Source organism: Amia ocellicauda, chromosome 13 (genome assembly GCF_036373705.1).
Source record: "Amia ocellicauda isolate fAmiCal2 chromosome 13, fAmiCal2.hap1, whole genome shotgun sequence".
Classification (NCBI taxonomy): Eukaryota; Metazoa; Chordata; class Actinopteri; order Amiiformes; family Amiidae; genus Amia; species Amia ocellicauda.
In genome coordinates this window covers 16,398,826-16,422,443 of record NC_089862.1, presented here as the reverse complement: position 1 = coordinate 16,422,443, position 23,618 = coordinate 16,398,826, and the positions used below count along the sequence as shown (strand labels likewise).

General features: G+C 37.7%; 1 protein-coding gene and 1 long non-coding RNA gene across 2 annotated transcripts; one reads left to right on the top strand and one right to left on the bottom strand.

Annotated features, from left to right (window-relative positions):
* Positions 1–2,680: 2,680 nt before the first annotated feature.
* cc2d2a (coiled-coil and C2 domain containing 2A) lies at positions 2,681–23,154 on the top strand. Its single transcript, XM_066720002.1, has 39 exons — positions 2,681–2,769; positions 3,250–3,321; positions 4,035–4,116; positions 4,875–4,931; positions 5,266–5,346; positions 5,571–5,646; positions 6,209–6,300; positions 6,993–7,094; positions 7,335–7,433; positions 7,881–8,096; positions 8,894–9,053; positions 9,376–9,512; positions 9,888–10,019; positions 10,699–10,908; positions 11,455–11,561; positions 12,125–12,265; positions 12,409–12,565; positions 12,866–13,110; positions 13,275–13,452; positions 14,115–14,268; positions 14,652–14,799; positions 15,125–15,263; positions 15,388–15,591; positions 15,766–15,858; positions 16,131–16,222; positions 17,510–17,677; positions 17,871–17,976; positions 18,260–18,369; positions 18,579–18,675; positions 18,780–18,878; positions 19,075–19,251; positions 20,033–20,236; positions 20,720–20,809; positions 21,111–21,224; positions 21,522–21,656; positions 21,941–22,063; positions 22,189–22,247; positions 22,331–22,508; positions 22,611–23,154. The coding sequence occupies exons 2-39, from the start codon at positions 3,308–3,310 to the stop codon at positions 22,797–22,799; spliced, it is 4,965 nt and encodes a 1,654-aa protein (XP_066576099.1). The 5' UTR covers positions 2,681–2,769; positions 3,250–3,307; the 3' UTR covers positions 22,800–23,154.
* Positions 22,458–23,400, bottom strand: LOC136766507 (uncharacterized). Its single transcript, XR_010821749.1, has 3 exons — positions 23,296–23,400; positions 22,636–22,882; positions 22,458–22,545 (listed from the first exon to the last, which is right to left on the bottom strand). It is a non-coding gene; the product is annotated as an uncharacterized LOC136766507 (long non-coding RNA).
* Between the last annotated feature and the right edge of the window lie 218 nt (positions 23,401–23,618).

Below are 23,618 nucleotides of genomic sequence, written 5' to 3'. Positions count from 1 at the left end.
GTTCACAGCAATGGATCACCATACATTTGAATACATGTATGCATTCTTTTATTTTTTACTATTATAGTGACACTGAATCAGTATCAGATTTTACCAACTCAGCCCCTGGGGACAGCTGTTTTATATAAAATCACAGGAAATTAGAATCTATTTGCCTCGAGCAAAAAAATAAAATACAGAGATAGTATCTACTTTAGTGTAAGAATTATAATAATGTATTCTTTTTACCTTAATAACAAGAATACATTCATAAATTACATGATATTCTCTTCTTTTTGTCAGGTGTCAACCAAAATATCCATATATATGTAAACAAATCACATCTGGAAGTAACGTTTTCCTGATTGTATCTTTATTTTTTAATGGCTAATTGCCAGATGTTATATCGGTTAGGGTATTGGGCAGAGTATTTTCAAGGACACAGATGTTTCTGTATGGACAAAAAACTGGCTTCATTTTACTTTACAGAGTGGTAAATTGAAAATGAAATCAAATGAAATCTACACAAAAAGAAAAATATGTTATTGTAGAGTATCGATGAAGACATAAATAAAACATATGTAGATTTATACCATCTGCAGTTAATGATGTACATTTACACATATGTCTTGTATTCGTAAATTAACTTTAAAACTGATCTTTATCGTCATATATTTTTATTATGTATCACAGCTTATATGAGATCATATTTGCAAGCCAAAAGTGAGTTTCTTATAAAACGATACAACATTTCTTGGCAATAACATCCAACAATAGTGATTACTCTATTGAGTACAGTAAAACATAATTTTGATAAAGAGATTAGCAATGAAAAACTAACAAAGTAAATCCTTCATTTTACATTACAATATGTGTTGAATTCCACAGCACATGATCAGACTTGACTTGAATGAATAAACTCTCCTTCAATACATTTAGTTTTTTTGGTCAAAGAGATAATAATTGATTAAAGATACTAATTAAAAAGCACATCTTTTCTTTTTCACAATCAGGTTTTCTTTAAAACACATCACTTTAATTGTCATATAACAGGCAGTGAAACTCTCAAAGTAGGGATTTTTATTCTGACTAAATGTATGCTTAACAGTGGTCTAATTAATCATTTTGCCATTTTAAGCTTTAGTGATTTTAACAAATTTGACTGCTCCAGATATCTTCTGTTCCAACTTGCACTCAGTGTTTCCATTACAGTGTTTTGTTGTTTTTAGCAAAACATAAATTTGTAGGGAAGGGCTTTAAGTCACATTTATTGTACATAGCTGTCAAACATCATACTTTCAATAAAAAAATTAAAACATAATAAAAATATCAGGAATTACAACACCCTGATTATAATCCTTTTTTGTATAAATTGGGATACATACGCTGCCATGCCTTCGATGATGAACATCTGAATCAAATTTTTTAATCAGCACCAGGTTTGAATACAAGAAAATAATTTGGGAATTACAAATGTCCACGTATTTCGTTTTGCTTCAAACACTGTCAGTCAAGTTCTTTTACCCAATTATCTATCAATTACTACATTTTGATTACAAAAGAAAAAAAAAACATGTATCTATTTTCTATGGGGAATAGTAATAAAAAATTAAATTGTAAGCAACAATTGTTACTCATAACCTCACACCCCACCTTATAAAAACATTACCATAGTGGAGATAGATCCTAGTTTTAACAAGATAGGTTGGAACACACTTTGGGGTTGATTTAATAAATCAATACAAAGAGTTTTGTTCCTGCATAATATAGTGCAGTTTATATCCTGATATAGCCATCTTTATACCAGAAAGTAGAACTCAAGAGAATTGTTGAAAGTGTGGACATTTATGAACCCCAGAAACTCCTGGCCTCTCCGTTCCTGCCAAAAGTGACCACACAGCTGCACACAGCCCCCCTACCAGCCCCAAACCCCCAAGAGTACTGTGGCCGGGTCACTGCAGCAACAACACAACCATAATAAAGATCTCACAGACTAATAATACAAATCTTGCAAGAGAACAACACAACCATAATAAAGATCTCACAGACTAATAATACAAATCTTGCAAGAGAACAACACAACCATAATAAAGATCTCACAGACTAATAATACAAATCTTGCAAGAGAACAAACCTTTGCATGTTCTCACATACACACTAACCATAATAAAGATTTTGCAAGACAACTCTGCAGACAAAGTAAATGGGCTTGGAATGATGATTCCCATTGTGTGAGTATATGCAGACAGTTAAAAGAGTAAATGGAGATTTATCAGACATACAGAGATATAACAGATTACTAAGCAAAATGTCACCATTTGTTGACATGTAAATGAAACAAAATACAAATCCAGGGAACAAAAACTTAAACAGCAGTAGCTACTTTTCTAGAGAAATATAATTATAAGGGGGAGCTGTTTCCTTAAACACGCCGACATCTACGTATTCCTTGGTTTTCTAGCTTTCTTCTTCTTCTTATCTCTAGATTATTATTACATAATTTATAAGATTCATATTTGGTAACGTGTCTAAACTTGAAATATTGTTGCCATCTTCTCGGTGGTCATTCACTTCTCATTGCGTGGGTAGTTCGAACCATTTGGGCCACCGTAGTAAAGGACGATTCGACCAATGACAGTTTGAAAGCTGCTTGATTGACGTGGCGGTGGCCCAATGGAAACGCCGCTCGGGGTCTGTTATTCACAGCGGGTTTGGTTGGCCCGCAGTTTATGTCGTTACCAGGCAGCCGTATTTGTCTGTATAGCGAAACCCGCTGCGGTAATTGATAAGGTAAATCTGAAAATGCAAAGAGACAAATAAATCCGATAAAACAACTTTAAAAGACTTAGCTAACAACTTAGACTTATATATATATATATATATATATATATATATATTTCACACACGATATCAGACTTAGTTCCAACCGATCAAACTATTTAGTGTCTTAATAAATGTATACATTTCTAGTTTATGTATTAATATGTTTGCGCAGGGACGACATACAGTGTGGTAACAGACATGCGTAGCGAAATTACTATTGTAAAGAAGTTACATGTGCTCTGTTTTTGTCACAGTATACTACTGTTAGACCATTAATTACAATACAGACTAATCCTCCGGTCATATTTAGTTTCTCGTAACCGCAGGGTATGAAGCCACTGTAATTACTTCTTCAGTAACTAATTTCTGACCTAACCTACATTACACACACGCACAGGCCTGCTAATCTCTCATCTAGCTAATTGGCAGTTGCTATTGTTTTTGCAGAAATGGGTGCATAGCCCAGCGCCAGCTTTTTGTGCTTTTTGTTTTTTAACGCAAGGAAATGGCTTCTCCAAGGTAAGTGGACTGATGTGGCAGACAAGTATAATGTAATGTTTGCTACCTGCATCAATATAGTGTCTCCAGGTATATGATATGATAAAGTAGCCTACATCACACAAGTGTAATCCAAAAAGATGTGACTACATGATAAAGTGTTTCAGTAACACAGTAGCACAACACAGTGTAAAGGATGCTACCATCATCTAGTGTAACCTTATGCAAACATGCAAGTAAATAAATATTGCTCTGTGTGATTATATTTGTGGATTATGATTTTTGGTGTATTCTTCAAGTTAAGTGAATTATATCTTTTGGTTTAAAAAAATGAAACGCCTAACTTTCTATACAAAATAGAAGTAATATGCAATCCCATCTACAAACCTACTAGAGGATACAAGAAATTGGGAACAGGCAGTGAACAGGGTAGGAACAAATAACGTTACACTTGTAATGCTATACAAAGTCATACTAAAACTGGAGGATCTCATGCTGGATTATTGTTAAAATGTTTAATACTGCAGCCCCAACATGCTGTACAATGAATTTGCGATATACCTTGCTCTGTGAATAGGACCATAGTGCTGTCAGCAGATGCTACAGAAATGTTTCCACAGTAAAGTGTGTTTGTTGTCATAAGGGATTTTTAATAACTGAAGTTTGAAGAATGAGCAAGTTTCCATAATTGGAAATCTTGCTTCACGTCATCACGTTATCCAATTTTCTTTCAGTGATCTTCGGGAGAAAATAAAAAAAAAGAGGAGGGCGCTTCAAGAGTCTTTGACAAAGACTAGAGATGATGCTGATATGCAGGTAAAGGCTTGAGTTGTTTTAATAAAGAAGTGATATCATTCCTGATCTGTGAACTTTCCATTATAAAACATGAAAAGACAAAAAAAATCATGACTGTATTACAGAGACTTGGAAAACAGACGCAACTAGTGAAGGCAGTTGACTTACTTCCCTCGTTCAGTTGATTTCCATACTGACTAGATTCACTGACTTAATACCTCCCCAAGAGATGTATGGATTTAAACCTGGCAGCAGATAGTTTCCAATGTTAAAGATTTATGTTTATGGAATGGAAATAAAATATCAGGCAGCAATCATATTCAGAAAGAACATTACAACACGTTTGAGAAATTGCTTGTTGAAATCATAGCAGATTAGTTTAACATTAAGTCGGCAATTACTTTAAGCCATCATTTTTTCCAGTTCTTACTTTAGGCATTAAGTAACTGTCATTGGCTTTAACCCCCTTCCACCCTTGCCCCTTCCCCCCAAACAATTAACAACAATGTGTCCTTCCTTTCCTGCCAGAGGAAAATAGTAACACAGCAGAAAATCAAATCGAATCGTTATATTTACCAAGCCTTGTCAGCTAAAAGGTAATGTCAGGAAAGCTGTTTCAGCCTGTACGTGTCATCTAAATGTGAGCAGCGAAGATACCTTTTAGCTAAGAAAAAGGCAAGACTCAGCAGGCCCTGGCAATGAGGTTTGTAGACACTGAGGCAGGAGGAAAAACCTTCAGAGATCCTCTTCATTGTTAAATATTGTGTTTTGCTTGCCAGGCTCTCTTCACCCCAGAAATGGAAATCAATAAAGAAAACGAACAGTCCATTGTAGAGGTTGGTGTTTGTTCAGATCTTAAATGAGTGTGGAGTTGTTCTAGGCTTTGTAGAGCTTGAGGCTCATTACTGACGGATCTACTTGACAGTATAGCTGTCTTAGCATGACGTGGTTTTGAAAACAACTCTGGTTGTAGCTATTGTGACAGATAAGCTGTCTGAAAAATTCAGAACCAATTAATTGAGGTTTTTGTTTCCCATATTTAATGTTTAGCCTTTAATGTTTCTTTCATTGCTAATTGACTAAATTCACAGTGTTTTATTTACATGGAGGAATAAATATATGTTTATCTGCTTTTTCAGTTTCTTACTATGTGCTCTTTAATTGACTCAGAACATTGCTGACACTGAGGAGGAACAAGTGGAAAATCTAAAACGAAACCTGAATGCTAAGAGACAGAGGAGAAAAAAGCCAGTACGTTATTTTTGTTTGTTTATTTTTGAACAGTGCATGTATTACTCAAAATTGTACTTCACTTTTTCAACCTGCCAGGAATATATAGTCAGATATTTGTTGATTCTAATGCAGTAGGATGTTTTAAAATGTTTAGATTAAATCTGTTTTAATGAAGTTTAATGCATGTCCTATACAATAGGACTGTTTGATTTGATGAAAGTTTACTCTGACTTCTTCATTAGTTACTGGAAGATGCAGCTGAAATAACTTCTGAGGAGCCAGTAGAAGACCTGAGTGGTGTTGTTCGTGGCCAGAGAAGTAAGACTTTCTCTAAAGAAATGTTGAATGGCAAAGTTATTATTACTGATATCTTTAAGTCACTCTACACCAGTGGTTCTCAGCCCTGGTACCGGAGTTCTAAATTACTACATTCAATCATTAACCCAACTAAAAGTGCTTAATTGGATTTCAAAAAAATAGTTTTAGCTGATTGAAATTGTTTAGGTAATGATTGGTTTTAAAAACTCAAGAGATAGGGTTAGGACTGAGAACTGCTGCAGACCTACAATGCCTTGAGCACAACTGAATAGCTTATTGTGAAGCTTACAGAATAGACTGGAAGAAAACATAGAAGAATGTTGACCTAATATATACAGAATATTTAAAGTAACCATCTCAGTGGGACCTCATAGTTGAGAGGACTGTTAATTGATAAAATACAAAAATAGCTTTGAAATTAGAGACATTTTAACATTTGCTTCTGACTGTCCTATCCTGCTTTTAAGAAAGCTTGCCTTAAAAAGCAGTTTTTTAACTTAAACTTAAGATTGAGCAACAGTGAATACATGTTTTGTGTTTGTTCATTTTTTTTTCTTAATAGATTTACCCCCTCTGCCTGTGCCTACTGCAAGCACAAGCTTTTCAGAGTATTCAGTGAGAGAACGAATGAGAGGGAAGCTAAAGGCTGCCAGGGTAACTGAACGTTTCTGCTTTGTTCAACACCCAGTGGAAAGGATCATAAATGAAAATGCCATATAATATAATTTCTCAATCTTTGAATGCTGTTTATTGTTTATTGGAACAGAATTTATGATAAATGTGATGATTATGATTTCCTTCTGTGGTTTTACAGTGCTAACAACAAAGTGAGATTTTTTTATGTTTTTATTTAATTAATTTGTTTTTGTTTGATTTTTAAATGAATTATTAGCATAGCATTGCAGCATTCACAGTTTTCCTTTCATCTCAGAAAAAGCACAGCTGGAAATTTAAAAGAAGTATAATTGCAGTTCGCTTTTCACTGTACAGTGAAATTAGATCCGTATGCTTTTCAGAGATTTGCGTGATGCTTTATTGGAGACTCGCATATACTTACATTTTTGACTTCTGCATTATTATGTTTGTAATACCATTAAATATTGCAATTGACTGAAGTACGCCTGCATTTCTAAAACATTTTACTTGGAGTTTCCCATGAAGAAAACTAAACCCTTTTGTCAAACTGCCATTGGGAAACCAGACAACTGTTCTACATTAAAACTATGATGATAAATGTAGGTTATTAGGTAAAGGCATAGTGAACCTTATAAGAAGAGAGTGGAAAATCTGAATCCATTTCCTTATAATTGTGTTTGCTTGCATGTATATTTACTGTTTTTCATCAGTCCAAAGCAGAAAGCATCCTGCAGCAAGAAGCCTCCTTAGAGTCTACAAGTCGACTGAAGAGCTTTCATGACAGAGAGCTTGTAACCAGCTCTGACAGAGAGGTAGGCCGCTACTACCCATGATTCATGACAGCTACAGGAAAGCATACTTTTAATCTAACCTTTAAATACTTGTGACATATATCAGTTGTTAGTATTGTCATTTTTGGAAGTGGCATCCTGTGCTAAATTGACAGGTTTTACATATCTGAAAAAAATAACCCCATTTATTACAAAGATTGAAGTACTTCTTTTCTTTCCTTTCACATACAAATGTTATTTGTAATGTTTATCCATTTACAGGTAGATGGCGATGAATTCAAAAGGAGGGATGGTTCATCTCTTGTTGATTCAAGAGTCAGATTTCGAGACGCAGCAAGCAGAATCGAACAGAAACCTGAGGTATATGTTTTATATGTGTGTGTTTCTTGTGTCTGAGGTCTTCATACCATCTGCTAACATACAAATTCAGTGTTTACCTGTCTTGTTGTTAAATGAAATATATTTTCTTTTCTTGACTACTGCCACCAAATAATTGCTCATCTGTGTTTTCGGCACAGTGATTTATTATATATTATATTATATATAAATTATATGTTTTTACATAGTTTTCAACTAGTAATCCTAGTTCTGTGCTTAGTTTTTATGTGTGCGAAAGTGAAATAAATTATATTCACTGACCTTTACACGCTTCATTTCTTCCACATTTTCTGGATTTACTTCATGTCATCCTTTTATCTAGGTATTTCATATTAAAAGGGTTAATTTAAGGGAAAAACGCAATGATTAAATGCCATATCATCTTCCTAACATTATTTATGGGCCTGCTTTTCTTATTTCCCCTCATAGACAGAGACTGGCCACCCTTCAGCAGAGGAAGCTTTCAATTTCTTCACTTTCAACTTTGACCCTGAACCTCAGGAGGCAGGAGAGAAAGGTAAAAAGAAGAGGATACTGAGGCGAGGTGAGGGGCAAGGAGAGGAGGAAGAGGCTGGGGAGGAGGAAGAGGAGGAGGCAGGGATGACTGAAGAGGAAGAGAAAGAGGAGCAGGAATCTGAGGAAAAGGTAGTGGCCAAGTGGCTGTTTTGAAAGGTTCTTAAGCCAGAGCTGTATTAACTTTCCCTTTTACAGACCATAAAATATCTATAGGTTTAAAAGGTTCAACTCCATCCTACATTTTTATATTTGAAAGATACACAAAGCCAAATCACTGCAGCATTTTGCCGACCAAATGGTTAAATCGAAGTTTGTTTTTGTTGCAGTAAAATATTCTTCAGGAAGTTATTAAAAAATGCCAGCATTTGTTAGTGCAAAAGAGGACTTGAGTTTTCTCCCTACATTTATTTTCCTTTTATGTCCTGTTTGTTTATGTATCTTCAGAATGAAACAATTACACTATTAAATCATGAGGTATAAATGTACATCAGTGTTCTCCCCCAGACTTTCTCATGTGATGGGGGGCCTGAGGACATTTGCTTTGGAGGGGAGCTGGGGGTATGGGACTCGGACTGTAATCGGGGCTGGGAGCACCTATATATATATTTTCCCCATGTAAGATGAATGATAAAATTAAAACCCCATATCTATTTCTGTTACGACATCAGAATGTTAACTGGAGAAGAAAAAAGAACAACTGATGCATTGGCTTTCTAAAAACTTGTATCCATAATTATTTGTTAGATTGTGCTGATAGTAACCCTCTATATGCCTCCAGTTAACCAGGGTTAAGTTGAGGGGCCTTTGCTGGCCAGCACTTTTCAATTTTCAACACCTTTTCTTATTTTTCACTTCTGCTTCTGTCTATATGTATATCGACATCTATATGTGTTTTACTGTCGCAGTAACTGTCAATTCTTTTTCAGGAAGAAGATGCCCCTCTTGTAAGAGAACAGGATGAAGACCTGTTTATAATTGATCAAACAGCTCAGGACTTCCTAGAAGTGAAAGCAGCAGAATATGAGGGCTATAACAGCCGGCTTCAGAAGGAGAGTGGGCTGCTGTTCACCCCAAGTCTTCTCACAGGTATCAGAAACTACTGCGTAACTTCTGATGAGGCACTTTATGACTGTAATAAAACAGTTTCATTTTTACCGCACTCTACCGCAATTGTGTTTTGAATGTACACCCGCCCTAAAAGATTACATCTTACTTACCCATTTATTTAGCTGCAAATTAGCAGAAATGTAGTGTGAAACATAATTAATCAAGTTTTAGATCAGAACATCCTGAGGGGAAGAAACAGTAATAATTTGTGTTCAAAAGAAATTGCAAAATGATTTCACTGGGTGTCCTTTCCTCCATTAAATTTTCTAAGACAATCAGTACGTCATTGTGTGTTTTTCAGTACCGGCCTCTAATAAGGTTCCTGAGAACATGAAGCCTCGTTATCTAGAGGACGAAGGGCTGTATGTGGGGGAGAGGCCTCAGGTATCCCTAGCCAACCAGAACATCCTGGAGAATAGGATCCTGCAGAAGGAGGAGGTATGTTTTACCAGCTTGTCCTTTTGTGTTGAAATTATCTAATCCTAGCATGTCCGAGCAGTTCCACTTCTGAGTACTGGAAAGACAAAACTTGGTACTTTAGAGTATGGATTATGTCTTAATTGGTTGGTTGATGTGTTTTCAGGCAATTAACTATTAATTATGGACTGATAACCAGTCAAGGGTCAGACACTGTGCTTGGCAGAATTCAGAATTAATCAATCCAATCTAAAATATTGTGTGGTGAACATTACATACTCAACTTGAAATATTAACAGTATTTGCAGCCCGTGTTCATCAGTCCCTTCTTTAAAAAAAATGTAATATGATTCCTTCAGTCTTTAATTTAACCGCAATCCTGCTTCAATCTTTCAGGGTAAGAAGTGGTTTGGCGACGATGGCAGGATCATAGCGTTGCCAAACCCTATTAAAGAATCTTTTACAAGACCTCCAGTGTTTTCCCTGGAGGAAGACCTAGATCCAGTGCTTGAAACTGTATACAGGAAGGTAAGACCGATGGATATCTTTACCATAATGAAATCTAGTACGTAAATAATATTAAACCCACTAAAGTTACAACTTATATTTATACTAGGACCTCATTAAACCAGCTGGGCAGAAATATCAGAGAATCAACTAAAGTGGGTAGCATGCTTTCCAAAGTGTGACTAGTCTGTTCCCTTTTGGGAATAATATATATGAAATAGATATTTGCCAATCTGTAAACACTAACTGTGCTGTGGTAGGTATTCTGGTGAAAACATTGAATTCACATCCTGATACAGTTCTGACTGTTGCTAGGTAAGCTTTATGGTGAACTCTCTGTGTGGTTAGATTAAATCTATAATGCGTGAAAACTGCAACAGCTGGCAGATGATGTCATTAAGAAAACAATGTTGATTTTATTGTTTAAGGTAATAAGTTCAGACGACTTTCTGCTGGTTTCATAAGAAATTGATGTCATGGAAACTATGCAGATGAACAACACTGATTGCGGCTGTTCACAAAGTTTATTTATTCATAGCTCATAATATTAATAAAATAAATACAACTAAATCTGACTATTTTCTATCAGTGTATCAGATAGTTCATGGTTTTTGTTCATAGTGTTCAATTGTATGTGTTGCATTGCTGTCTGATCATTGTTGCAGTGTTTTTGAGCTAATGAACAACTTTGGTTGTATAGGCAGTAAAGTCCAAGAACGCCAGCCGCTACGCTCCCGGGACCGGGGAACCGCTGGGGGATTTTCAGCTGGACGTTGACGTCTCAGGCTTGATTTTCACCCACCACCCTCTATTCAGTCGGGAGCATGTTCTGTCTGCGAAACTGGCTCAAATGTACGACCAGCTCCTGACGAGACAACAGAAGAACATCACAGTCCTCCTCACCGACAAGGTCTCTTCTGTCTGTTTTCAGCAACATGTTAAACTGCTCCTTCCAGCTGGGCCAGTCTTACTGAGCACAGTTATATTCATCTGTTCAAATTATGTTTGGAGTTAATCTCTCTTTAATATGAATGGTTTAGAAGATCATTAAAATGTCACATACAGAGGGAACATTCACTTTCGTTCTTTCAGACTAGTGAAGCTCAGGAGTTTTCCAGGGAAAGCACCATATGTTTATTAATTTTAATGATGAAATGCATAGGATTAATATCCAGTATTTAATCAAGGTTATTAATTATAGCAGCACTGGTGATAGAATCGAAAATTTTGAAAATGATGCATGCAGTCTGGTCACAGATGGTCAACATGTGGAGACCATTATTTTGGAATTGAAAAGACTTGCAGAATATTTAGATTTTACTTTATTTTACATTTGGTTATTTCCTGCTTTACAAAAGCCATGTTTTCCTTTCTGTAAAATAATGATATTTTGGGAGGATTTGCTTTACAATAAATTAATGTATGCCTATCATTATAATCGTATTAATTTATTTAGCTACATGCTCTGAGGAATGCTGTACGTAATATCACAGAGCAACATGGTGGGCCGGCTCTTAATCCAGTGACACAACACAGGATAGCGGAGTATAAATCTGAAATAAGGTAAATGTTCCTTGCTTTAGATGAATGCTAGTCCTTTGTTTTCTAGGACATTTATTATAATATTGACCCTGTCTCAGTATTTGATGTGAAAACTGCACACTTTTTTATTGTGCTTAGGTCGTTAAAGAAAATATATTAAAATAATACATTTAGTACAGACTTTCAGAGACATGTTGTTGTCGTATCAATCGCTTAGCTTTATTTTGTTGTCATACCTCGTCATAAATACACAGCTGTTTTTGATAGTATTTTTCAAAATACTACACAATGTAATTAATGCCGTATGGTGTACTGAAAATGTGCTTTTTTTAAACAGAACAGTTGCTTTTCACTTTAATGTTATTTTATAGTTGTTTTTTGTTTTGTCTTTGCATGCACCAATATATATATAAATCTCATATTTGGACAGTTATAAAATCCTCTCCAGTGCTACAGCTGCTACACCAGGGTGGGAGACATCCTCCTCTGAAATGTGTCCTGTCAGCCTGTTCTGTCAGCTCAAACGTCAAACGCCAGAGCTTTTTCATTTTGAGTTATGTGTTTTGTTTTGTTGTATTTCACAGGCACACTCGGAAACTGCGAGATGCAGAGCAGGAAAAAGACCGCACCTTATTGAGAAACACTGTGAAGGTTTGGAAGGAAATGAAGTCCTTGCGAGAATTCCAGAGATACACTAACACACCTTACAAGCTCTACCTGAGAAGGTATATTTGATATTTGATATTTTGTACACAGCTGGGCGTAGAGTTCCATGGATGGTACTACATATTGTAATTTTCAAAGTCTTTAAGTGAGAGTCACATGACTACAGATCCCTTGTGTACCTAAACCCCATGTCATTCCGCAGGGAGGAAGTGAGCCGGGTGTCAGATGAGCGACTGTATGAATCTGAAATCCAGGCAGAGATCAATGAGCGAAGGGAAGAGTTTCAGGAGGAGTATCAGAGGAAACTCTCAGAGTACAAAAGAGAGTTTGAGGAGTGGAAAGCCTGGAAAAAGAAGCAGGTAGGTTTTAATGCAAAGGTGTTTTTGATTTAGTAGAAAGGAATGTTGTGCATAAATGTCGATCTGGTTACAGCGAAAATCCCATTACGATCACAAAGAACACATTAAAACAAATATTATTATTATTATTATTATTATTATTATTATTAATAATAAAGAACAAATCCATTGATACATGATTGGTCGTTTCAATTAAATCACAAGTGTTTTTTGTTTTGTTTTTCACTGTAAGTAGTGAAGTAGATTGAAGACATGCAAAATAATAGCACTGTGCTTAATTGTCTTGCTCCGTCTATTCAGAAGGTGAGAAGGAAGAAGAAGAAGAAGCAACAGCTGCCAGAGGAAGAGGAGGAGGAGGAGGGCAGTGAATTGGAGCTGGGAGAGGAGCCCTCGAAGCCAAGTCCTCCTGAGTGGCTGGACGAGGAGGCGCTGGAGGAGCAGGTCCGGGAGAAAGCAGCCAGCATCCGCAGGAAGCCCGGGGAACCCATCCTCATCCCAGAGCTGAGCACGGCCGGCAGCGTCACGGCCAGCGAGCAGTGTCCACGGTGAGCACAGCACACTGTCACTGACAGCAGCGTCATTTCAGCAGGCTGAACATAAATAGATTAGTCTGCATTGCTGATATTCTTCAGGTACTGGTAATGAATTTCAGAAACGGTTGTGTCCTTGAAGTGAATTTGTTTTTGTTCTTTGGTTGTCTTTTCTCCAGGGGGGAGATTTCAAGAAGGGAGGATGTCCTCAAACGCTCAGTCTTTGTGAAAGTTCTCTACAACAACAAGGAGGTCTCTCGGACGGACAGCCGGGTGCTGAACTCAGATTTCAGAGTCCACTTTGGACAGATCTTTAATCTGAAAATAGTCAACTGGCCAGAATGTGTGAAGCTGCAGGCATGTACCTGTTCATTCTTTAAAAATACTGAACTCCAAATGAGCCGTCGCCAGTAGTCATGGGTTAGACATGGAAAATTGGCACCTTTGTTACAAAGTTAGTGTTTCTGTCAATGATGAATTCATCATAAATCTATAGGATGCTAAGAGCTTAAATCTGCTTAAAAGTTTAACTGATAGATCATTATTTTTTATCTTTGTAAAGAATAATTGTATGTAATTATTATATCCTGTGTTGTTGTGAACCTTTGTTTATGTAAACCATCTCACCTGACCTGAAAATGTTACAATTTCTTATTTTAAAGACAGGCTGTTGTAAAGCAGTAGACACAGTCGAGGGAGTTCAGCACACCGCTGTAAAGAGAGTCTATAGACCTAGCAAAGAATAAGGGAAAATGTCCTTTTAAAAGCTTTGAGAGACAGTGCTGTAGAAATGATGAAGAATGCCATTGTTTTCTAGGAGTGTGGAGAGGCACAAAGACAGCAGACAGTTGAGTAGATCATCATATAAGGGACATCAATAAATAAATGAGAGGATGGACAAAGGAGATCTGTGTAGTGGGCCTGTAGACCCATATTAGACCTTTTGTATAAACAAAATGAAGTTGACTTTTTTTGTTACTGTATTTTAGAAAACTAATCTGATAACTCTTTTTTTTTAGGTGTTTGAGACGGTGGGATCCTCCAATACCTTACTGGCTGAGGTGTTTGTTCCTATCCCTGACACCATCGTGCTCACAGGCAGCAGCCCCTCCGAGGAGCTGGAGTTTAGCAGTGACCAGCGCGTCATGTTTGACCACGAGGGCGTCGGCAGTGGTATGCTTTACTATGCACTCTGTCTCCCCGAGTCCTGCATTTGTTATTGGGTTCTTATTAGTTCAGAAATAAATACACTACACTGCGGCAGTATTTTCCAAAACAAGCAATCATGTAGAATCATTTGCATTGTTTTCTAAACCATCTGCTTTGAGTGTCCTTGAAGTCCATGTTTAAAACGATCCTATTTGTGTGTTACACTCCTAACGCTTTACAGTGCAGCCAAGCCAAGCTACGATAGAAAGATGACAAGCATTGCTTATTAAAATATTAAAATAATGGCAATATCTGGTTTCTTGTGGCAAAAAAAGTTTTGAAACAAATATAAAGTTTTTCACTTCTTCAGTATTTTCTACATGCCTTTGATCTGTCTTGCATTCCAGATGTGCCCTTTTCATTTGAGGCTGACGGCAGTAACAAGCTGGTCTTGTTGACCTCTGGAAAACTGTCCTGTTGTGTGTCGTGGGCTGTGGCAGACAACAGCATTCCACTGGTGCCTCCTGTTGCCCAGCAGCATGGGGGGGTTCACAGGTGACCCACCTTTTGATCTGATTAGACAACAAGTTGTCCTTAACATAGGTTTAGTTTATGACCCAAGTCAGTTAACACAATATAGTGGAGGGAATATGAAAGTGAGTTTTCATAAAAAAATCTTACAAACATCTAAACTGTATATTTAATTCAACTCAACTTAGTTCAATGGAATTAGCATAGACAACAGTAGCTGTAAATGTAAACTGAAATACACTGAAGATAACAAGCAAAGCTCTGGATGTGGGCTGTGATTACCAACACTGCCAGACTTACATCTACAGAGAATAATGTGCTGTTTTGCTGTGATGTTCTTTCTGTGAAGTGCACTGAAGCAGTTGGATGCCATTGCATGTATCGGGGCTTCTGGATTAGGTGACATGAAGAAACTGGCAAAGTGGGCTGCTGAGTCCCGTATGGATCCAAACGACCCCAGTAACGCTGCACTCATGCAACTTCTAACTGTAAGTGCTCGGAAAGAAACCAGTTCATGTGAGATGCGATTCAATGTTCTGTTTTGGGTTCTCACAGCTGGAAATTCATGACGTGATGCCTCACAGTACAAATACGTATTTCTATGTGGTGTAGATTGCCAGCAGTGGGGAGGTGCAGGTGCCCGATTTCTTCCGCCTGGAGCAGCTTCAGGAGGAGTTTAACTTTGTGTCGGAGGAGGAGATCCAGAGATCAAAGCGGTTCAGACTGCTGCTGCTCAGGAACCAGGAGGTGCCAGAGTTCAGGAACTACAAGAGAGTCCCTGCGCTGGACAGAGAAATCTCAGACAAGGTGTTCCAGGTTAGTTCCACCATTAGGTTGATTGGATCACTGTACACATCCAGGTCTCTCCTGAGGATAATCCCCAGAAAGCTTTATCACTTTTTGTAAAGGAAGATTCCAGCCGCCAGTGTCCTCTCTTGCTTATAGGCTTTCTGCTCTTCATGGTTAATAGCTGTTTATTGTCCCACCCAGGAATATGAAAGGAGACTGCGTGCAACAGATATTGTGGATTCAAAGGAACATCTAGATGCCCACAGAGCGCTGGTAGCCAAATATTTACAAAAGGTGAGAGATGCTTCCCCTTGGGATGTTGTATGTTGTTGACAATTGTAAAAGCTGTTTCTTGTATCATTGTGAGTTTGTGAGTGTCAGTTTTAGGTTCATTTGTCTAATTATTTGTCTGCAAATGATCGAGTTCTGTATTTACAATTTTAAGATAACTTTAAAATGCTTACCCTTCTTCGTTTATACAATAACATTGCTATTCATATATTATTATGCATGTGTCTGGTTTCTGTAGATGAGGTTTAAATGCATTATGTTTTTTTATTTTATAGCTCAGGGAGTCTGTGATCAACAGATTTGTGATCGCAAAGCATAATTTCATCCTGTCCGACCTTGTTGTTGAGGAAGAGGTTCCCAGCATTGGGTAAAAACACTTAACTTTTGTATTTGTTGTTGTTCTTGTTGTTAGCGCTTGCTTAATTTTTTGGCTGTTTGAACCCCGAAACAGAATCTGTTTAATATTGCCCTTGTTTATAATTTTTTATGTCATGTCACTGCACTATTTAAAAATATAAATTACTTAAAATAACAAGAAATATCTGTGGGAAAATTACCTGTTCTAAACTCAGCAGTGTTTGAAGAAATCCTGTGGCTTTTTATTCTGTGTTTTTCCTTAGAAATGTTAACTTCAGATACTGTACGTTTGGGAGAATGTGTGGAACATATTCATTAAAAATATTCTATTATCTGATATTTTCCAAGCTCCAACCAGTTTGACAAGTGAGTTAGCCCTGAAGATAAATTGTAGTGTTTGATTACAGAGGTAGCAAAAGTAGGCCTACACAATTTGTCAGAATAAATTACTTTAATTGTTGTTAATGGTAGTATAGTGTAAATTGTATATCTCTATTTGTGTATGTGATATAAATACTTAATAGATTATGCTAAGCTTTTTACCCGTAATTAAATGAGTTTCAAACAATGTCAGAATCCCCATTCCTGTCATTAATACAGATACATTCGAGTAGGTGTTTCAATAATCCAAACTGACCATTTGACCCTGCACATTTTGATTGCATTTAAAGAACCCGAGAAACCCTTCTTGTGAAGGTTGATAGTATTTATCCATCAGTTTCCACTTGACAGGATAGTGGGGAAAAACATGTTGATCCTTATTGTTTAATAACAAGTATTGGATTTCATTACATTTCATATTTTTCTATCAGTTTAAAAATCCATGCACTAATTTTATGTTTGAATAAAATTAACCCCTTTTTATGTAATGCACTGATTCATTTATATCCATTTCCTTTTATTTTCCATTTTTCTTGTTTTGCTTTGCCATGTGTATGTAGTGCTGAGGGACCTGGGTATGTCAAAATTGCTTTTTAGTTTTTTTTGCAGTATATGTACTGCAGTGTTTTGTGTGTAGTCAGTGTACTTCTGCAGATTTAAATTCTTAAATTAGGAATGTGTCTTTGTAGTTGTCCATGTTGAAGCTGTGGAAACATATATGTACTCTATGTATATGTGTTTTGTTTCATTATTATTATTATTATTTTATTATTTAAGAAGTAACATTTCCAAAGCAAGTGTTATACTGTGTTATGTAGCGAAAAATGATTAAAATATAATATTTAATGTTTTATATGAATTCATTATCCCAATACATTTATGATGTGTAATACTGTTATGTTTGGTTTGTGGATAGGGTTTTGGGCATCAATCTGTTTAAACTGGCAGAACCCAAGCGACCTCTTAAGCCCAGAAGAAAGGAGAGGAAGAAGGTGACGGCACAGAACCTGTGTGATGGAGACATTAAACTCCTCATTAATGTTGTCAGGGCCTATGATATTCCCATACGAAAACCTCACACAAGGTAGGACAATAAACATTTCTGTGGTCAGTGGAATTTTATATCAACCTTTTTTCTTTTTAATTTGTAAAACCAGAAAACATTAAGCATTCAGTGTCAAATACAAAATCCCACAGTGATCATATGATCAACCTATGTGCTCCATGTCAGCAACTAATTATTGAAAATGCTTCTCTTTTTTTATCTCGTTTTGAAGTAAACCTTCAGTAGTGTCAAAATCTGCCAGGTCTTTCACTGAGGGCATTGCTGCCGGACAGTCATCACAGAGTCCAATGCAAAATAACGACTGGCCTCTGAACCAGGTAAGGCTTTCTCCATGGAGATGTAGGTGTTGTAGCCCCAGCCATTCAAACACAGGTAGGAATAGAAGTATGTTGAGGCACTCATATAAAAAATAATAATAATAAAAAAAAAGTTGTATTGGTAAATGCTCAGCAGTTGGTGTTAGTGTCAGACACAATGGACAAGTAAATTAGAAAGCATCTGATTGTGTACTGAATAATACAGAATTGAAGATTGTGTACTGAAATATATAGGAGCGACAAATACATTGTTTAAACCTGAAATTGAATTCTCCTTGTGTAGGTTCTGATTCGGCCTTTTGTTGAGGTGACGTTCCAGCGCGCTGTGCGACAGACAACAACGGCGGATGGGCCGAATCCAAACTGGAACGAGGAACTGGACCTGCCCTTTAGGTACAGTTTATTTGCAGGCTAGCAGCTGGCTGCAGCAGGCATCAGGCACGATCATTTAGAGTGCAAAAAGCAAGCCAGGGCAACAAAGGGGGGAAGAAACATGGGCTAGAATGACCCACCCCCTAATGGAAAACTAGAAAACTGGTCTAGTAATTCACCTGAAATATGTGTGAGTAAACGACATGTATATTTCTATTTGTGTCTTTCAGGGCGCCCAATGGGGATTATAGCACAACTAGCTTGCAGTCAGTAAAGGATGATGTCTTCATCAACATCTTTGATGAGGTTGTATACGATGTAATAGAGGTGAGTGCTAGAATTGTAGCGTCCATGTGTTAAATGTGTGTTCCCGGGGTCGTGCTCAATGGCCGGTATTGTCTGACCGGCTCTGTGTGGTTTAATGTTCAAAGGATGAGCAGGAGAGAGGCGGTGGAGTTCACACTCGAGTCGAGAGACACTGGCTGGGATCTGTGCGCATTCCCTTCACCACCATTTACCTCCAGTCACGGGTAAAACACAGACCCTTCATTTTTATATCTGAATCTGAAATCTGTTTTATTCTCTACTTGCATTTCTAAGAAACTACTGTGGCCTTGTTTAAAGTGAAACTGTTTAAAACACATACGGTGTATTGAACGAGATCTGTACTTTTAATGAAACTGTTCACTATTCCGAACTGGGCATTGAACTTATGTCCGCTTGCAGATCGACGGTACTTTCAAGATCAACACTCCGCCGGTGCTGCTGGGGTACAGCAAGGAGCGCAGCTTTTCCACTGAGGGCGGGTACGGAGCCGTGAGGTGTCTGAGTGAAGGCTCCTACATTACACTCTTCATCACAATCGAGCCCCAGCTGGTTCCCGGAGAGACCGTGCGGGAGAAGGTAGCCTGCGCCTCGATGAGCTCTTCTTAAACTAGACTTCCTGTATCTTTTATTCGGCCCATTTTATTCCAGGCCTACTCAAGCCACTTCTTAGAAGACGCCTGTTAAACCTTCAGTATTGCAGCTACCGAGAACTGGAGTCGCCCTTTATTGCGGTGCACTCTTTATGCATTGTTGTGCTTGTTAAAGAAACCGTACTGTGTATCTTTCATAGTCAAACTATTAATGTTCCTCATGTTTGTGACCATGTTGTCTTACAAATATAGCTGTAAAGCTTTTTAAGTTGTGATTCTGTAGCAACTTTTTTATTTGAGTTTGCTTCTCTTTTCTTTCTTGCGTCTTTGCTGCCTTTCTGTAGATGAAGGAGCTAAAGGTAAAACTGTCCTCAAGGTTGTTAAACTAAATGAGATTTGAGGAATGTGTCATTTATCTCTCGTTGTGACTAAATAGTTTTCTGCACAATTGTGTAAGACGGGTCAATGCATCTTGTCAGTGTATCCTGTAGATAGTACATTGATTTAGATTTATTTTGAGTGCAGTTCAGTGGGTGTGTGGCGTTCTGCCATGCTGAAATAAGGAATAATTTGTAATCAAAGCATGAACAGCATGTACACTTTACTTCCAATGTCCTTAGGAATGCTTTCCTTACAGATTTAACATTCATTTTGAAACTTATATTACCTCTTGCTATGTGAGCACCTTTAACTGTTGATTGTTCTCAGTTGATTAGGAGCCTATATAGCTTTGTCGCAGTGCTGACTGTTGACCTTGCTCCGTTCAGTTTGACACCCAGGAAGATGAGAAGCTCCTCCAGGCCGCAGAGAGATTTGAGAAGGAAGCTGCTGCCAAGTTCCCCGGGCGTCCGTGCCTCATGAATGTCATTGACATCAATGGAAAGACCGTATTCATCACTCGATACATCAGACCTCTGAACCCACCTCAGGAGCTGCTCGATGCCTTTCCTAACAGTCCACAGGAAGCCTCTGTATGTCCACAACTGTTCCTGTTTTTGGTGTATTTATTTTTAAGTAACATGTTTTAACCGCATTAACCATTGAGACACAATTTAATCAGATATATGCAAGAGATCATATATTGAAAGCATGCATGTATTTGTACGTTTTTGATCAGAGGTTTATAAAGCCTGGTGTCTCATTTTATAACCACTCACTTTTTAAGCTTTCATTACTTAATATATTGTACCGTTTTCCCTAATATCAAATCCTATCAGTGTCATTGTGTTCAGAATCAACTAGCATGTGTTGAATGATCTATTTTGTGATTTTAAAAATATCAGTGCAACCAAAAGTTTACAATACAAAATGTGTACAATACTGCTGGTATTTATTCAGCAAAGATGAACTGTCCAAGCCCAAGGTAGATCTCATATTTGTATTTGTGTTTCTGAAATACAATGTGTGGATGGCCAGTTATTCACAGCCTCCCCTCCCCTCTTCTCTTGTCTCAGGAGCTGGTGGCCCATTATGTTTCCCTCATACCATCCCTGCCTGATACTGTTTCATTTGCTGGCATCTGTGACCTGTGGAGTACCTGCGATGTGAGTCGTTACTGCTCAGAGTCCTGTCCAGTGTAAAACGGCAGCTTCAGTGGTGAAACATTTTCAATAAGGCGATTCTGATTCTGGTGCAGATTTGTTTTAATTGAAGTCATATGGGGCTTAATCATTTCAGGGTGCGTTCAAATGTTTTCTTCTGTCCTACAGTGACACACAGTGCATTTACACGAGCATCCGGAATTGCATTCCAATATTTAAAGTCGAGTGACGTGTTTTCAGTAGATGTTAGAATACTCTGATAGTGAGATGAAAACCATATAGATTATTTATTTTTCTTTTCCAGCAATTCCTGGACCTGCTGGCTGGGGATGAGGAGGAACATGCTGTTTTGCTGTGCAATTATTTTCTGGCAATGGGCAAAAAAGCTTGGCTTATCATTGGCACTGCTATTCCCGAGGTAAACAGTTGCTGAGGTGGCAGATACGTTGAACACGTACAAACAGTACCTTTGAGCAAGATGGAATTGAATTGTTATATCATGGTTTCAGTTTGATAGCTAGATTATACTATCAGTGTAAAAGCTAGTTATACAGTTACTCTGGGTTATGCACTTATCATTCTTTACTATTCATAACGTCTGACTCCAGTCTTCAGAAATAAATACACCTTTATTTGTATAGTTTTGTAATAGAAATGAACTATTGCTTATTTTTGTGTCTTGTATAATGATGTCTTGCTTTGCGTTTTAACAAAGGGGTCGACTGCTTATGTACTGACATTAGAACAAAGTCGATACGTCATCTGGAACCCCAGCAGTGGCCAGTTTTATGGCCAATATGATACCTTCTGCCCCCTGCAAAGCGTGGGATGCCTTGTAAATGCTGATAATGTAAGTGTTTCATATGAAAAGGTCTCCCTCATTTTCTGAGACATGTGTATGTTGAAACTGCAATAGCACACATTACTGGAATAATTGGACACTGAAACTTTGTCCTTTTGTTTGTGCATTTAGGTTGTGCAATAAATTGTAAATTCTGAAATGGACTGTTTCAACTGTACACCTCTTTGACAACATCTCACAGCTGAGAAAAGTATTTTAAAAACACCAAATGATTTAGTCTTTTTAGTTAAATTTGGTATTCTTATTCGTGCTGACCATACCTTTGTTTGCAGGTGTGGTTTAATGTCCAGCAGTATGCCATCCCAATGAGGATGAGTTTTGACACCACTAAATCCAAATTCTGGAAACCATTCTTCTCGAGAAGTTTCTCCCACCCTGGCCTGTCCAGTATCCAGGTGAGGTCCAATGAGTGCATTACAGGAAAGACCTATTTGCTTTGGACTGAATTCAGATAAATAGTTTTACAATTCATTTCCATCCACACACTCCTTATAAATGATCTTTTATTTTCATACCGTAGCCTGAGGAGCTCGTGTATCGCCGCACAGATAAGGCAGCAGCAGCAGAACTACAGGATAGGTAACTAATTAGTCAAGGACTAAATTTGGTCTTTGAGTGGGACAGAAAAAAAAACAGAATCTGAAGGGTTGTTCCCCATATAGGATTGAGAAGATCCTGAAGGACAAGATCATGGAGTGGCGCCCCAGACACCCGACCCGCTGGAACCGGTACTGCACCTCCACGCTCAGGCACTTCCTGCCCAAGCTGGAGCTGAGCGGAGGGAAGGACGTGGGGGACGAGCACAGGATGGAGCTGCAGAGTCTGCTGGGGGATTACAGGGTGAGTTGGGCTCTTCTGAAGCAGTGAAGAGTGAAGTCTTACATTCAAGAAAAAAAGGGCATTAAATCATGTGACGGACCCAATCATTGAGTTTTTTTTCAGATATCTGGGTTTCCGGTGCACCTACCCTTCTCTGAGATCGGCCCTGTGGTGGAAGCCGTGTACAGCACCGGAGTGCATAACGTCGAGGTGTCCAGCGTGGAGTTTGCGCTGGCTGTTCATGTCCATCCGTACCCGAACAACGTACTCTCTGTGTGGGTGTATGTGTCCTCTCTGATCCGTACCAGATAGATACAGAAGACTTCTCTGTGTTTTTCACCTTCAACTCCAGGCATTGAACCTCACATTCTTGCTTTTTCACCTGCATTATTTTGCTATGAAATATAAACGTTATGGTAAACTTCTTATAGAAATTTACCTTACAGATTTAACCGAAAACACACAATTACTGCAGTATTCCTTAATTTATATACCATATAAGAGATTACTGAACATGTTGTGTAATCAAATCTCTAATTACTGCAATTATAAGTTAATATTTGTATGTGATTTCTGTATATATATATATATATATATATATATATATATACATGTATATACAGACAGGTTATAGGCCTCTTAATAAAGTATTTTTCAATACATATAATGGTTTTCCCGAGATAACCTCTGTACTGTGGTTCTGGATTTCACACAGAACTAGTGAAATGGTTTCTCCTAGGAAGGAGTTTAATAGCCTTGAGGACTCTGCCCAACTGCAGCAAACAACCCGACTATCTGTGTCCCTTACCGGTTAATCTATGTGAACTGTGGAGGAATACTCCCTCTCTTTTCAGCTGAATGACAGTTCGCATCTGTTGGGATGTTCTTCCTTGGGCAGAACTCTGTCATTAGACAATGTTATCATGCAAAAGAGTCTCCAACATTGGTCCTGCACACAAACATGAAAATTAAATGCATATTTTTATAAAGCATCATATTACCTGATTAAAACAAAATTCAAAAGAGGACTATCAAATGGATAAATCATGAGACTTAAAATAAAACTAGGAAATCAGAGAAGTTAGACATTAAAATCCTTAAATAGAAGGGTTACAAGACCTGTGTGCACAA

Excerpts from the sequence above, each read along its gene's own strand:
- cc2d2a (XM_066720002.1), top strand. Across the intron at positions 4,932-5,265 it reads ACGAACAGTCCATTGTAGAG|AACATTGCTGACACTGAGGA; the intron begins GTTGGTGTTTGT and ends TAATTGACTCAG. Across the intron at positions 10,909-11,454 it reads CAGTCCTCCTCACCGACAAG|CTACATGCTCTGAGGAATGC; the intron begins GTCTCTTCTGTC and ends TAATTTATTTAG.